The sequence below is a fragment of the Bacillus rossius genome, chromosome 6 (assembly GCF_032445375.1).
Source record: "Bacillus rossius redtenbacheri isolate Brsri chromosome 6, Brsri_v3, whole genome shotgun sequence".
Taxonomy (NCBI): Eukaryota; Metazoa; Arthropoda; class Insecta; order Phasmatodea; family Bacillidae; genus Bacillus; species Bacillus rossius.
In genome coordinates, this window is record NC_086334.1 from 33,000,927 (window position 1) to 33,017,869 (window position 16,943).

General features: G+C 35.3%; 1 protein-coding gene across 7 annotated transcripts in view; it reads left to right on the top strand.

The window, feature by feature from the left end:
- LOC134533002 (mitochondrial Rho GTPase) overlaps nt 1-16,943 on the top strand; it is a 45,513-nt gene that overhangs the window by 8,255 nt on the left and 20,315 nt on the right. For 3 of the 7 annotated variants that reach the window (XM_063370123.1, XM_063370120.1, XM_063370121.1), the window contains exons 7-13: nt 298-463; nt 7,419-7,539; nt 8,137-8,329; nt 10,969-11,104; nt 11,693-11,823; nt 12,886-13,098; nt 13,521-13,717. In XM_063370123.1, the coding sequence (XP_063226193.1) occupies nt 298-463; nt 7,419-7,539; nt 8,137-8,329; nt 10,969-11,104; nt 11,693-11,823; nt 12,886-13,098; nt 13,521-13,717 (1,157 nt within the window). Of the gene's footprint in view, nt 1-297; nt 464-7,418; nt 7,540-8,115; nt 8,330-10,968; nt 11,105-11,692; nt 11,824-12,885; nt 13,099-13,520; nt 13,718-14,017; nt 14,057-16,943 lie in introns of all 7 variants that reach the window. The other 4 variants (XM_063370118.1, XM_063370119.1, XM_063370117.1 and 1 more) reach the window with 3 other exon arrangements.

The window sequence follows — 16,943 nt, forward strand, 5'->3', positions numbered from 1 at the left end:
ATAATGTTTTGTCGAGGCCATCACAAAGAACGATATTTGCTAACAAATATTTCTTGCTAGTGCAAAAATGTCTGTTTTCCCTTATGAGATTTTGCATGGCATACCTGGTCTATTTGTGTCTTTTATGTGATTTCCAGCTTAAGTATTATTCTTAGAAAAATGTCAAAACGGATTCAACATTATTACTTTGTAGTTTTTTATTTTATTAAGGTATTTTAGCAAATGCTCTATTAAAATTTTAAGGTGGTTGCTAAGAAAATATAACAAGAAATTAAATCTTCAATATCCGTGTTTCAGATATGTGATGTAGACAACGACGGCATCCTCAACGACGCAGAGCTGAATGCCTTCCAGCGGCTGTGCTTCAACGCGCCACTCCAGCCACAGGTGTTGGAGGACGTGAAGGCAGTGGTCCAGCGGAACTGCCCGGACGGCATCGCGGCAGATGGCATTACTCTCACAGGTATATGTGGCATCATTTGGTGATTGGATTAGCAAGTCTGTGTTTGAAGTTTTCACTTGCATTGAAAGGAATCTCTATTTCCGGAGTCATACAGTAAACTCCCGGTATACCGCGCCCCGATAGATCGCGGAATCGGGTATATCGCGGGTCAAACCATGTCCCCCAATCAGAAATGAATAATAATAATAATAATAATAATAATAATAATAATAAAACAGTAGAACCTCGTTAATTCGTGATGGTCGGGACCGAGATAATCACGGATTACCGAATTTCACGGACTAGCGATTAAAAGCCCGTAAGGTCTTGTCAAGCTTCTCAGACACCGGTGTGCAGCTGGGTTAAGGCCAAGGTCATGTGACGTAACATCTACCGAGGCTTACTGCAGATGGATAAAAAATAGTAAACTCTCCATTATTCGTGTTCATTGGGACCCGCCGATGCCCGGATAATTAAAATCCTAAAAAAAAAAAGTAATAAACCCAGATAATCCGTTCACGGTAAGGACAGTCTCCGAATTAGTCTCGGCTTAAAAAAATACGGCACTGACTAGCCATTAGTTCACGGTCATTTACAACAGCCGAAGAGAGAAAGATAAGATCGTGCTGAACTTGCACACATAAATTTTGGGTAGCCTCCCCCCCCCCCCCCCCCCATCCACCCACCCCCAACCACACTCATCCCACTTCGTCCAGCCGAATGCCAGCCAGACACGTCACTCGCCAGGCGCATGCCGTGCGTAGGGATGCAACATCGCTCTTAAAAACATCGATATCACGAACATCGATGTTCAAACGAAAAAGTATCGATGTAAAAAAACATCGCTCTGACAACCGATACATCGATGTTTTAACCGATGTTTTTAAATATTAAGAAAAACATGCCGAAATGATTAAAATTATAGTATGTATCCAAAAGCCATACTTACTACAGGTTCCTGACCACAATATCCACAACACATTTACAGTTGTGTCTCATGCAGAACAAAAAAAAAGTATTAAAAGCTGTTGTCTGTAAAGTCAGTTTACGGACGATAGTTTAACGTGAAAACGTCATAACAAAACATTGATGAAATGATTGCATACTTTTATGAATAAAATTGAATCATTTTTGTTGAATTATCACTATTTTGTATGGATACAAAGATGGAGTGAAATGAAATCCACAATTTAATTGATAAATTTACTTTTATTTGCACTCATTAATTCAAATATGTTTATTACTTTAACGAAGAGATTATTTAACTAGAACTTTTATACATGTTTGCTATTTAACTTTAAGATCGTCGAGAATGTTTTACGCTTTTTCGCAATTACACATTTAACGACGAAGTTTGTTCGTCGTGAAATTAAACGTAGAATTTAATAAAAATGCCCTTGCAGTTAATAAAATAAGTATTAGTAAGTTTAAGAAATAATTTCGGCTTTAATCTCTAACCCAGACACTCGTGGTGCGCTGGGGCTGAGATTAAAATTCGTTGATAATATTTTACGTTTTTATGTCTTCCAGTGCTCAAAATGATATACAATTGTGGCCCCGGTCACGAAATTTTATTTATAATTCATTCATAATAACGCCCCTCGCGATAAACAAAGGAAAATATGTATTAACGAGTGCCTGGTTGCCGCGGAAGCGGGTAGATAGCACGATTCGTTCGGCTCGCGTCCGTCACCATAGATGACAGCACCGTAGGGGAATAATATGATTTCGTTTTTATAATATAATTTTATAACAAATACGCATCCCAAATACACCAAACTTATTTATAATGTGTTACAATATTTTTTTAAAACATTGTGCAAAATATCCCGGGTATAATTAGAATTATTATGTGTAACTGTAAAACACCTTTGTGCGTACAAAAACGTATTTGAAAATTCAACATTACTTTTGAATAACCGTACCGATTGTGCTGAAAATCGGTGGAGGATCGTTAAATTACATAATATTAATAATTCAAACGACGAAAACATGAATGAAAAGTCAAATCGATGGTTGTTCCAATCGAGTGGAAGAGAGATGCGGCGCAAGCGTGCAATGAGCGTAACGGGACACATCGTAGTAGGTCAATGTGCGTTACGGGACACTTTTTCATGCGTGCAGACGGCGTTCATCGATTTATTAGACGTTGTAACGTCAACAAACGGATTTGAAAATTCAACATTACTTTTAAATAACTGTACCAATTGTGCTGAAAATCGGTGGATGATAGTTAAATTACATAATATTAATAATTCAAACGACGAAAACATGATTGAAAAGTCAAATCGATGGTTGTTCCAATCGAGTGGAAGAGAGATGCGGCACAAGCGTACAATGAGCGTAACGGGACACATCGTAGTGGGACGATGTAAGTTTTTGGACATACTCCATTGCTAAGAACTTTTTTCTGTTGAAGAAAAACTAAAAAATAAAAAATAAAGAAATAAATAAATAAAACCCAAAAAGGACAAAAAAATAACAAAATTAAACAAAAAATTGCTGTTGTCAACACGGATATAAACACCACAAAATATTCCGTAACAGGAATATGGTCAACAAAACAAAGAAAAAAATGTACTAAGAGAACGAAAAAAAACCCACAAATGATGATGACACGGAAATATTGAACCCAAAAAATTCATCATAACGGTTGAAACGAAACAAAAACACGACAAAACGAAAAGACGAAACAAACGTTGCGTTACGGAACACTTTTTCGTGCGTGCAGCCGGCGTTCTTCGTTTTATTAGACGTTGTCACGTCAAAAATAGGGAAAAAGCATGAAGTGTATGTGAAGGATAAAAATGTAACATTAATTTTCTCGATAGAGCTAGCGAGACCGTATCGGTACCAATCACTAGCTTGTATGCAGGGGCGCAACAACTAAATTTTCAAAAGGGGGGGGGGGGGGGGGGGGGCAATATACCTTTTTATAAAGAATCATCGATCCCCCCTATTAAAGCGTGGGGTCCTCCCCCGGGAAAATTTGTATTTCAAGGTGGAAAATGGTGCTATACAAGCAGTTTTATTATCTAAAAATTGATTACACAGCTAGTGGAAATAACATATCCGACTTGTACAGCACTTTATTTGCCCCCGTTTGCCCCCACTTCAAGGTTTCAAAAGGTGGGGGGGGGGGGCAAAATACCCTTGCCCCCCTTTCCCCTGTTGTTGCACCCCTGCTTGTATGTACAACAAGCTATGAAATTGTCTATGAAGTCTCGCTGCTTTTTCCCTATATTTTTCAAAATATATAATAAAATTCTTATGTAAACAAATATTTTTTAACGGTATTTATTTTTTTCCAAATGATTTTACACATCTTAAAGTACTGGAAAAAAATTGATACTGAAATCAACCAAATAGTTCAGTATTTACAACATTTTTGATACCTACTTAAAAATTTAGGTTTTTATAGTAAGATAGACAGTTAAAAAAATTGTATCTTGAAAACTAAATGTCGTATAGTAATGTTTTTTATATATTCAATTAATAGTCATGAAATGATAGCCAAAATATTATTAAAAACTAGGGCTATTTTAATGATGAACGATGTCGATGTTTTTCGACTTTTTCGTCGATGCATCGGCGATGTATCGCTCTTCAAAACATCGATGCTAACATCGATGTTTCATGAACGATACATCGATGTTTTGAAAACATCGATGTATCGTTTGCATCCCTAGCCGTGCGTTGGCGGGTGGAAACAAACAAAGGGAGACGGGAAGCAGAAGTCAGGACATCCCCCTCAAGTTTAAAGAGTGACAAATGTGACAGCTGAAAGGGGGACGACACAAAGGGTCGGTACAAACAGCGTTGCAGAGTTTGGCGGCCCATGCGAAGGCTTGCAGTGTTTGCCAGCCGCCGGCCCGCGTGACGTTAATTTTAAGCGCTGACAATTTTTACTTCTCTTTTTTTTTTCTGCACTTTTAAATCGTCCCGGATTATTTGATTCCCGAATTAGCGCGTCACGGATTAACGAGTTTCTACTGTAATAATAATGGAATAAATGGTTGACAGCCGATTAGGATAATTTTGCGTTGTAACTCACAAACTATAAGCATCGGGCAGAAAAAAGCCTAGGCGTAGAAAATGTCAGCAGTGAAATTCTAAACAAGATATCTCCGTACATTATTCCTCTATCTTGTAGTGTTTTCAAATTATGGTGTAATCCAGCCCAGTGTTATTTTCTGAAACACTAGTTCTTAACATTTTTTTTAACCCACAAATAAAGCATCGGACAGGGGACCCGATAAAGCCCACCGTCCAGCGACATTATCCAGCGTGACTCGGCTGGGGATTGATTTTGGATAGGTTTGGTTGACGGCAAGCGCTGGGAGGGGAGAGGCGAGCCGAGAATATGCGACCAAGACACCCGGGTAGACGGGAGGAGTGGAATATAAGCGCCAGTGATGAGAGGGGCGATTAAGCCGAAAGGGGGGAAGTCTGGTGACCTTGAGTAGTTCACTCATTTCCGTCTGCACACTTCTCGTGGTCACGTGTGTTGACAAGCGGAGACATATAAATGTTTTGTTACAACTTGAACCTACAGACATAATTTTATTCGTTGTATTATACACGTTCATCTTTTTACTTTGGTATAATGTTTTAACATTAAATAGTAAAGTAAATTAGCTAGCGTATTTTTAATCTTTGCCGAGGAATTCCCAGTGGTCCAATACTTACGTGAACCATACTGTACCACTTTTGCCGTGAGGTAGTAAACAAGCCCCGGAAATGTTTATGTGTAGCGGCCTCCCGACCTTTAACCAGAGGCTGGGGAATATAACACTTGCCGATCCGAGCCACACACACTCAGCAACTCGACACAGCGTTTGATGGAATAAGTAAAGACAACGTTTAACAGACTTTTTAATATGGCGCCACTGATTGCGCTAAAATTATTTTGGCGCAATTTTTGTATCCCACATGTGACCATTTATAATTTACTGTAAGCATGGATAACAAAGTTTAACCACTTTACACGATAGACGATTCTTTATTTTATATTGTACGAATGCTAGAATCGTTTTTCACGTATTTGCTGCATACTCCTGCAAAAGACACGCTATCTGTAAGTACGTAAATCTAGAATTTTTATTTTGTCAATCAAACTCGGTACTTTGCGATTCATATTCGGTTTGAAGTATTACTATGGCCTTTCTATTTAGAAGACTTTGACCTCAGAATCGTGTGTAACCACACACTGCACTTACTTTGTTACGGACACTCAGACGAAGCAGATACTGTGGCTGACACCACGAGACTGGCAGAAGCTTGTGTGCCGCACGTGTGTATGGCGGCGTGTGGCGCGCTCGTAGGCCGTGCGACAAACTGTGCGCGGCATGCGGAAAAATTAAAAATAAAATTCAACATTTAATATTTATCTTTAAAATTTATTATTTTTATTTTTTCACCCGCGTTTAGTGAAAACTGCGGATGCAAAGTCCGCACAAAGGCGGACCGTCTAACTGTGCGTGCTTGCCGACCTATTAAGCTGGAATCACAATTCCCCGACGGCCCCGACACGACAGGCCCGACAAGTTCAATAGCCAATGAAATACAAGCTCGCCGTGACGTCAGCCCGACAAAATACGCACCCCGACGGCCTGCAAGGAATAGATTCTATTTCTAATTCCGTCGTGTCGGGGCCCGACAAAAAAGAAAACGGCAATGGAAAGGAAACAGCACAGAACTAAATTTCAAAAATATTTACCTACTTGGTAAATCTTTTTGCTGAAAAGTGAAATTTCGTTTTAAGTGTGGGTGAATTGAAAAATTTGTAGCTTGCCTTAGTCTGTTTGTATAAACATTAACAGATATCATCATGTTTATGGTTAAAGACGTTATTTTAGAATCCATCTTTTAATTTTTCGTTTCTTTTTAATTCTTCGCACAGCTAACATCAGGAGTATTTTTCTGTCCCTCACTGACATATCTTTATCTTGTTTCCTTGTAACTATAATAAACTACTCTTTGTTTTACAAATCAAATTAACCTTACTTCGTATCGCAGACGACTAAATGTTTTTTTTTTTTGCACTTCAACTGTCAATAATAAATAAAAGAACCTACTTTGTTTTTAGCGCTTTCTATAATGCATTTTAATTGAAGTATTTAGCTTGGCACGATTTGCTGAAGGCCAAATTGAAAATCGTCGGGTTATTTTTGTCGTGGTATTGTGACCCTACGCTTTTAAATCTGTCGTGCTGAGATGCTGCACGACAGTTTGTCGGGCCTGTCGTGTCGGGGCCGTCGGGGCATTGTGATTCCAGCTTAAGAACACAGGCGGTGTTTTATGCCTTTTGACCTTGGTCACATCGAAACATCGCGGTTATGCAACAACGCGGGTAAAAGTTATGTCCCCCGACAACCGCGTTAAATAGGGAGTGTACTGTACTTCTTTTAAGGACGTTGAAGGTGACATTTTAGTATGCGATGAAATGTGTGCGTATTATACAATGAAATTTTACTGTATGAAGAGTGCAATGCCCATTTTCTTGGATATCATTTTAAAAATAATGATAAACAATTTATTTAACAAACAAACTGAAAAACATGGTCATGTATATTTTTAGTATATATGATACAACTACTAGTACATAGTTTTTTAAAAGCTGAAACCAGTGAACACAGATTCTGCAATTTGGTTTTCTTTAGAAAACGTAATTTTGTTATACATCTACATGGTGTTGATGATATTTACCTCTTGGTTGGTTCTCTTAATTTAACAAATGTTGCTCTATTTCTTCATTTGGATGTTAACTACATATATAATTTAGTTTATTTGTCAAAATAAAGGTTGCAGTCCAAAGACCACATGTATTGTGCTACCTCTTGCTTGTAATTTGTTGTACAAAGATGTATAACATCGTTTAATGTGCATACTTAATAAGTACAACACTTTTTTTTTACTTACTTTGTTTTCCAGCCTATCAAGGTTAGGCTTCATGGCAATTTTTTTTTATGTGCAGGATTTTTGTTTCTCCACTGCCTGTTCATTCAGCGGGGACGAAATGAAACTACATGGACAGTACTTCGTAAGTTTGGCTATAACGACAGTTTACAAATGTCAAGAGATTATCTCCATCCCAGGTGCGTGTGGTTTCACTTACATAATTTTTAAAGCCTGAACTCATAATAGTATTGAGTTGATTATGATTGTTTTTTTTATAGGCCTATTATTAGTACATCTTGTTGATCAAGTCATTGTAAAAAAAAGTTGCCTTTGATACAGTAGTTTCCAGCATATAAGAGAACATGGCATGTAAGCTGAGGTCACCGTTTTCACCATTTCATTATTGAAGATTGGAAAAACAATTACATGAGTTTAATTGCCATTAGTGAATGAAGTAGCAGAACATTGCTTATCTACGTACAGTCTAAAAATATTTTAATAAGAAGGTGTCCGAGTTCATCTGATTATTTTTTTTTCTTTCTCAGATAAGGATCTATGACTTGACAGTCGTAATGGGTGGGATGGTAGTACAGAGAAGGTAATTATGTTTATTTGACAAATGCGCACTAGCGGAAGGATACTTTCTTATAACATAATTAAGTACTTTCCCTGTAAATAACCCTTCAGTCAGTTTTCACCAGAGTCTTTTGTAACTGGTAATGGGTTGTATCTGTGCTGTGCTGGAGGGCAGATAATGCTCACGTCACATGAAGTTCTGGACGTGTGTGTTCTAGTATCCGCATCCCGGCCGGTTGCACCACGGAACTCTCCCACAAGGGTCACCAGTTTGTAAGCTCTCTCTTCGAACGCTACGACAAGGATAAGGACGGAGCTCTCTCGCCTAAAGAAATTGACAATCTGTTCTCTTCATGCCCTGCCCCTCTTTGGGGACCCGACTTTCATAGGACTGTCACGACAAATGCACACGTATGTCTTCAGCTTGTTATGAAGTGTTATTTTCTGTTCTGTGATCTTGATCTTAAGTTGATCTGGTGAGAGAGAGGTGCTGAAGTTTATACAGTGCTATTTTTAATATTTGTAGTGAACAAACCGCACATGCTTCCTGCTGATTTAATAATACTTAATAATTGATTTACATATTTATGCAATAGCTATACTAAACATTTATGGTACTGAGTAGTTCAATAAAGATAGCCGTTACCTTTATGCTATTTTTTTTTTTAAATGGTTATTTATGCATATATTAGATTTTTGAACAAACTACCTATTACTTCTTGCTAAAGTATAATTTTACTACCTCTGTAGTATTTTACTATCTCCACAGAGTCTGTTTTATGAGTGCTCAAAATTCATTAACTTGAGTGGATCACAGATACAATGAAAATAGACAGAGAGTAATTAAGATGCGAGTGATGGTGTGAGGTGTCATTAGTTTTACAATGTAATACTACGGTATTATCAGACTAACTGAAACTGTTTGTTATTGTTTTACGTTCGAGGTTAATACCGCTTCCCAATACTTTCGGCAGTGTTTTGTTTTGTTTCACGCATGGCGGCGCGCGCAGCTCGTGCTGCGTCGTCATGACAACTGCTAAAATAAATAATCGCGTGGCGGTTGGAACAGCTTTAACGAGCCTATGCTTGATTGATATTGACATTTCATTGGCTTCATTAAAAAGGACGCTAACGTGTCGCGGCCGTGATTGGCCCTTTTCAATTAACAATTTAATTTCGGCAAGAGAGAAGAAAAAGAGTGGAAAATGACGCCATTTAGTGCGTGTGGTAGTGTATTCCCTCTGGGAATATTTTATTCGTGTCGATGCTAATTTCGGCGTTATTGGTCTGGAAATTACGTCAAAATACTGGGCAATATTAATTGACGCCCTGTAATTGAATGCAGAAGAATCGCATTCAATTCACGTGAGTGACGAAGTATTTTACGAACGACCTTAATCATCCAGAGTTAAGGTATGGTCTGCATCATCGCTATATAATAAAATTGACGTAAATTTTACCGTCAATGTATGCGAACTGTAATTGTATAAACGTTGGATTATCATAAAATTAGTTGAACATTGACTTTCGGCGATTAACGGCAAATTTACTCACATTAGCACAAACTATATGTACACAAGTCCAGAAGTCTTTAGGTTAGGCGTTTCATGCTCGAGCAAGCCGGAGCAAAACCCCAAAACTTTTACTCAGTGAACAATTTCAGGAACTTTATTTATTTTGTATTATTTTATTCAAGAGTCAGGTTATCTACGACATCCCATAGACTTTATTTAATATTTGTTTGTTTGGTTATTATTTCCATGACTCGAGGTTTCTCATTTTGGTTAAAACAATAAAAATAAGTCTTGATAATGTTATTTTGTTGTTACTTCTTGATTACCTCTGGCGCCCTATTATTAATTCCTGGAATAAGGTTCCGGGTAATTTAAAAATGGAAAATCTTAGTTTCATCAAGTACACGTTTGTGTACAACAAGCATCTTAGATTAATTATTTTCTGAGTTAAAATATAAATTTATCATGGACACTCAAGTGTAGGTATTTTAAATTTATCTTGCAATAAAATACTTAAAATTTTTAAAACTTAACCACTATTTGCTCTGTCTGTTTTGTAAGCAGAAGAATTTAATTGACTATTGTATTGTATTATTACACTAATATATGTTTTAAACTTTACTGAAATTGATTGTCCATGCAGATCCAACATTTTTTGGAAATACGCCCCATTGCTGGTTGTATGTTGTTGTGGTATGTCCATAAAAATGTTCTAAATGAGTCTTCCCTATTGAAAGAATTATTCAAAGATTGTAGCCACGTATAATAAAAAGAGATTGTGATACTTGATAGAAATCTCACAGGCTGGCAGATTCAGTAAATAAAAATAACACTAAGTATTAAGTAATCTGAATCCACCAGAAAATTAAATTTAGCTGTACAATATTGCATATTTACTAGAGGATACATTGCAGTTTGTGGTTAGCAAGAATTATCTTATTCTCATAAGCCCAATGCTAATTTCACTTCTTTATGAATGGACTGAAAATATTGTAAAGTCATTTAAACTGGATTAATTTTTCCTGAACAGGGTGGTCACTGATACGGAAAACCGGAAATCTTGCATTAGCAGTGAATTTTTTGGTGCAGGGAAATCCGTGAGAAACCCTCAAATTTTAGAAAGTCATCACCGTAGAGCAAAGATTTTGATGGTGACGTAAAAAAGTAAATTTCATCATTAAAAAAAGTGGATATTGTTTTTATCATTATTAAAAATCAAACAGTACAGGTCAAGTATAATTGCATGGATCATCTGCTTCGACAATTTGTAGTAAGACACTTTAAACATTGTACATTAAACAAAACTGCTACATATATTTATGAGAGTAAGTGAAACCAATATAGTTAAATAGTTAAAAAAAAACACCTTTTCTGAATAAATAAAAAGGAAGGGGGGTGAAATTAAACATGTGATTATTGGGGCACTACCTGTCCCCCTAGGTTGCGGTGTCCCTGCTATCATAATGTAAAATTGTTCAGAATTAATGCTCATTGGGTCAGGGAATTATTTGACAGCAAATTATATATTATTTCTAGGGCTGGATTACGTTGAACGGTTTCATCTGTCAGTGGGTACTGGTTACTCTGTTGGACCTGTCCCGAGCTCTGGAATACTTTGCGTACCTTGGTTACAACACTTCAGAAAAAGACAACCAGCTGTCAGCAATCCAAGGTATGTTATTTCTGTAACTTTGTCAACATATTCCAATGTTTATGTTTTGATTATTTACGGAGCTATAGTTTGTAATGGTTGCTGTTTTATCACTGTTGTAATGATTTTAATAGGAAATTTTGTTGGAAGATGGACTGAGTTGGATGAGTACTTGTAATTGTCCATAAGCACAGAGTTGTTGATTTTTCAGTTCATCTCCTGAAGTACCATATTGACTTGCTGTATAGTCGTGTTGATGTATGCGACATAAAAGCTGGATTAAAACATTTTATTTAGATAACTTCCACTTAATGTTGGCTCACTTACTTTGTTGATGCTTTTATAGCTATATTATAAGGTACTTGAGATTATCTTTGTTCACAAATTTTACTGAGTCACCTGAAATACATTTTTTGCTGCGGTTGCTTATTATTGTTATTATTATTATTATTATTATTATTATTATTATTATTATTACAACTTTTGCTTGGATACATTAAGTTAAATTATTTATAGCTAGGATTTTTGTGTTTCTATTGCAATAATTGTAGGTTTAAATGTTTACAAACAGTATTCAGTTTATGTATTTATTATTTGTTGTTTTTGCAGTTACAAGAGAAAAGCGATTGGACTTGGCTAAGAAGCAGTCATCTCGCAACGTTTACCAGTGTCATGTTATCGGGCCACAGAATTCTGGGAAATCAATGTTTTGTCGAAGTTTTATAGGACACACATTGGAGGTAAGCACCTTCAGTTTCAGCCGACCTGAACACTTGTAGTCGTTTTCGTGATACCATCCCTGTCCACTGCTGCACAGAATTTAACTTGTATATGGTCTGGCTTACCGTTAAATATTTAAATTTTTTTTTTGATTGAAAATAAACGCTTACGCAGAAAGATTTTTAAGTGCTCAGATTATCTGGAATGCACTACATGGTATACATTTTCCAAAATCAATTAGTAGCTTGTATCACTCCTCATGTTTGTGCGCTGTGTTGCCAGACATCACCACCACATGCATCATGATTAATGAGCAATCCATCACCTGCCAGTATTGAGCACTTAAATGCAATAGCAAATAGCAGAGCCTGCAGACAATAGTAAAGGATTAAAATGTTTCTTGGTGAATGTTCATTGTTTCAATACAAAACATAAATTAAATTTGGCACACACTTGCCTATAATATAGCAGTGCAAAGTCAGAATCTGGTACTGTAATCATACAGTTGAGGCAAATGAGTTGCTTTAATGTCAACAATAATGTCAAATAATTTTTATTTTTTATTTTTTATTTATGGTTAATTGCCTTATGTTACAGGCAAGCCATTAATAATTTTGAAGTGTTATTACTGTTTGTTATTCATTATTATTTTTTTTCAAAACACATTTAGACACATTCATTTCCAATAGCCACCATTTAATAAAATCTACAGTAAAAAAAAAAATTGCTTAGTGATACCTGCTTCTATTAGAGCATAATTTCCAAGGTATTCATTTTTAACTAAATAATTTTTTTTACAGTTACTTTTGTGAAATTATTTACTGTGGTTTGTTATTGATCAGTACGTTACTTAGTTTGATGACAATCGCTTTGCCAAAGTGATAGATAATTTTACTTTTTCCTTCTTATTTTATGATAATTTGAAAATATTATAACATGAATTGTTGTACACAGAAGATTTATGCCTTTCTCTTATAGAGAAAATGCTGTGGGCTGTAAAATAATGTAGTTACCTTGTAACAGGGTTATACTGTATGTGAATGTCCCTGACCACAAGGGGTTCTTGCGTTGTCGGGTTCCAGAAGACATTTGCTCCGGAGCTGGCGGGCAACCCTCAGTGCACTGTGAACGTGGTGCAGGTGTACGGACAGGAGAAGTACTTGGTCCTGCGAGACATCGATGTGCGCAACGTTTCCGACCCACTGCTGCCTGCTGAGGTGCAGTGCGACGTGGCGTGTCTCGTGTACGATGTCAGCAACCCCAAATCATTTGAATATTCTGCCAGGATTTATCTCGTAAGTAATACATTTTGTTGAAGTGTTTTACGTTGGTTTTGTATGAGATTAACTTGAGTTGTTTTCGTGCTTTTTTTTTTTTTTTTTGCATCGGTTGTTATTCAATGAAGTACCATGTCTTTAAAATGTCTTGTTTATGTTGGAAGAAGTTCACTGCTAGTGAATGGCAGTTAAGTTCTAGTATATTACATACATTTTTACCCATCTACTGTGGCACAACACACACGTATACTGTGGAAGCTCTCGTGTGTCTCACTAGATTGCCAGTAAATTAAAAAAAAAAAAATTAATAGAGATGTTTGGTATGAATTTTGTATCATTTTCGACGTATTCATTAAAGGAAAATCATAACTGTAGCTATGTTCACACGCAATTGCAGAAGTCCAGGTGTTAAGTGTAGATAATGTTTTTTTTTTTTGCAGAAATACTTTGTGGAAAGCAAGATACCTGTGTTGATTGTAGCCAACAAGAATGACCAGGAAGAAGTGTCTCAGGAATACCTTCTTCAACCCTCTGATTTCTGTAGCCGCCATAAATTACCTCCTCCACATCCCTTTTCTGCTTCAAATAAGATCAAACGGGACGTGTTCGTCAAACTGGCTACAATGGCTGCCTTTCCGTAAGTCTTAGAACATTAAGTTACATTTGAAGTTAACTGTGTGTGTTGAAATATTTTTTCTTTATGTGAAATTTGTCGAGTTTACTAGTGAGGTGCAACTAAGTTAAAAACTTAAGAATTTTTTTATATTCAGGGTTTTAAAAATAAATGATACATCTTTGGAAAACATGCTTCAATCGTATTTTAGTGTGTTGGACATAATCCCTTTGACCTGCAAATAGTTATGATGATGATGATATCATGTTAGTATTTATTTATTGAAAATACGGAATAGTTCAATAACTGTGATTGTCTTTGCAGCCGTTTTCATGCAGCTTGGATTTTGTTCTACAAAACCAGGTTTGTTGTATTTTATGATTCTTAGTGTTTGTAGACCATTGCATATATTCGTGTATTCTTGTGATTACAGCAGCCTTCGTCGCATGGTTCATTTTCTCCTCTTAAGGCAGACTTCCACAGAATGGTTTTCTTGTTTTCACAGATGCTGTTTCCATTATTTTGTTTAATATTCAAACCTTGACTGCCTGCTTTTTAGTGCATGTAGAAATTATTAGATTATTATTTAATGCGGAGCTACTTAGAATTGAAAGTACTATGTGTAGTTCAGTCATTGTTTTGCAGAGTTTACATACTTACGTTTATTAATGTATGTATCATGCTTGTAAGTTGCATAAAAATTAAGTTTATTATTATTATTTTTATTTTTTATTTACCAGTATTAAAATTAATGGTACCTTGATGTGTTTCCATATCTATAGATGTAAGTCATTTTTCTATTCAAAATGTGATTTTGACTTTTATTTTATTGTAAGATTGGTAAGTAAAATTTGATTATAAAATGCAAATTAGCAGTGAGGAAGCGTGGAATTTCAATTGAGGGACCTAAGAAATTACATACCATTGGTGGTGTTTTAGTAAAATAAGGGAAGGGTGGGTTTCTTTACAAAATAAATATTCAAATCATCAGTTGTATTATTTTTTACATTAGGATATACTAGTTAGCTTAAAAAGAGTATTAAATGTTGTACAGCATATTTAATTTATGCTTGGCTCTGTGGGTGTAAATGTCTAAATCTTTAGTTTGGTTTATAAATTTGAAAGAACTTCCATTCTAGTGACAATTATTTGAACCTCCCTTCTTCCAGGTCAAATTTTCTTGCAATGTAAGCAGTCTTTACTGCGACATCCCGTTTATAATCCAGCACATTTCATAGGTGCTGTTTGCAAGTGAATGCACATTAATTTTAAAATAACTAATGCTAATATTGGCTACGTAAGCATTCGCATGTTAATGAAAAATTTTGAGACCAATATAAATTTAGCAACGTCTGTAATAAGACACACTTTTTAAGTGGTGTGTCATTATCAAAATACTGATTACTTACAAAAGCAATCAATTGGTTGTTAAATGATTGAACTGTGTAATTTTGTATACAGATTATCAAAACACACATAAAACAAAGTAGAACCTGAACTATTCTTAGCAAAGTTAAAGCACTAAATATTTAAAATTTTAAAAATACTGTATTGAGATACATTATTTTTTAGTTTCAGTTCAAACTTCAGTTCTTTCGATTGTGTATGAGCATTGAATGAAAACTCAATAATGTTTTATTTTGAATGCTCTTTTCAACATCTAGATGACTTAATTTTAATATGAATTGTATTTCACTAGTTACAGCTGATTCTAATAATGAAACACTTTACAGGTTTTTATAATTAATGTTTTAGGGGCTACTGAAGTAAAGTATTTTTATTTAAACACTACACTTTTGTAAGGAAAGCACCACTATCATTGATGCTTTGCCACATACCTATGCATGTAATGTCAAACAAGTATTGAAATAAATTTGAATAGAATATAGGTAATTTAGAGTATTTTTGTGGTTTTTGCTTGTGCTAGTAAGCAAATTGAGTATTTATTGCATACATACATACATATATATAAATTAACATTTGCTTGTGTGTATTTTTGTTTGTTAGTTTGTTTGTGTGTCCCTTATGCGTTCCTAAACCATTCATCCGATTGCAATGAAACTTGCACACGTGACCTTTGAAACACAAGGAAGATCATTGTGTAGGTGAGATTTCGATAAAGCCAATCCTTAAAGCAGAATTTAATTATGATATTTCACCATTTTATAGTTAATGCATCATTAATCCAGCTACTTTTTTTTTAAACACTTCAGCGTGACCTGGTTTATTGTAAATATATATATATATTATATATATTCATAATATATTACATATTACATATTAAGGCTAGTTACATCAACTGAAAGTTGAAGGAACACTTTTTCACTATCAATTTCTTGCAGCTACAATTTTTTGATGCCAGCTTGTCACACAAATGAATTTATGTTTACCATGGATTGTTCAAGGCCTTACTCTTATGCCTTTTATTTCCCAGTGAACGTCCACTTGTATATTCATATTTTTTTCCCAGTGCTTGTTACCATCTAGTGTGAGGTATTCAGTTAAACATGTGGCTTGATGTTTATGCTTGACCTTCAGAGAATATAGCACCAGGTATCAGGTTCTTCACTCACTGGCCACACAAATCACGCGTTATTGCTCTTTCGAATGGTTTCTGGTATAGGTACGTTGGTGATTTACAACCTTTGGCAGTTGCAAAGAGTCATAGTTAGGCAATATCAAACATAAACTCTTTCAAGAAAGAAACAGTCATTCCATTGGATTAAAGATTAATTTATACTTGCTTTAAGTTGTACACGTAGTAATTTAGATGTGCATGGGGTGAATAAAAAGGCAATTTTCAATAAAAATTAGTAAAAATTTAATATGTTCTAGCTTTTGGTATGTGTTCAAATTAATTTACGTGGTTGCTTATCCATTAGAAGCTGAATATAAAAGTTTTATGATCGCTGCATGAATTTAAGAACAAACCTTCTTCATAAGTTTTAAAAAGTAGAAATTTGGGCTATTCAAAATTAGTAGTTGTTTGAAATTATTTTGTAGTTCATATATTCAATATTACTTATTGCATCTTAAGAATGAAAGTAATTACATATAAATTTGCATATGCAAGTTGCATGCATTACTAAGCTGTCATACATAACATTTACTTAGTGTTTTGATAACAAAACTGCAGTGTAAAATAAACCACAAGCACAGTTTTCTTGTAACAAATATAGTCTTTAATTCGGTATTCTATATGCGACATATTCTGTAATCAGGCACCAGTCAAACGACTCATGTTCAGATT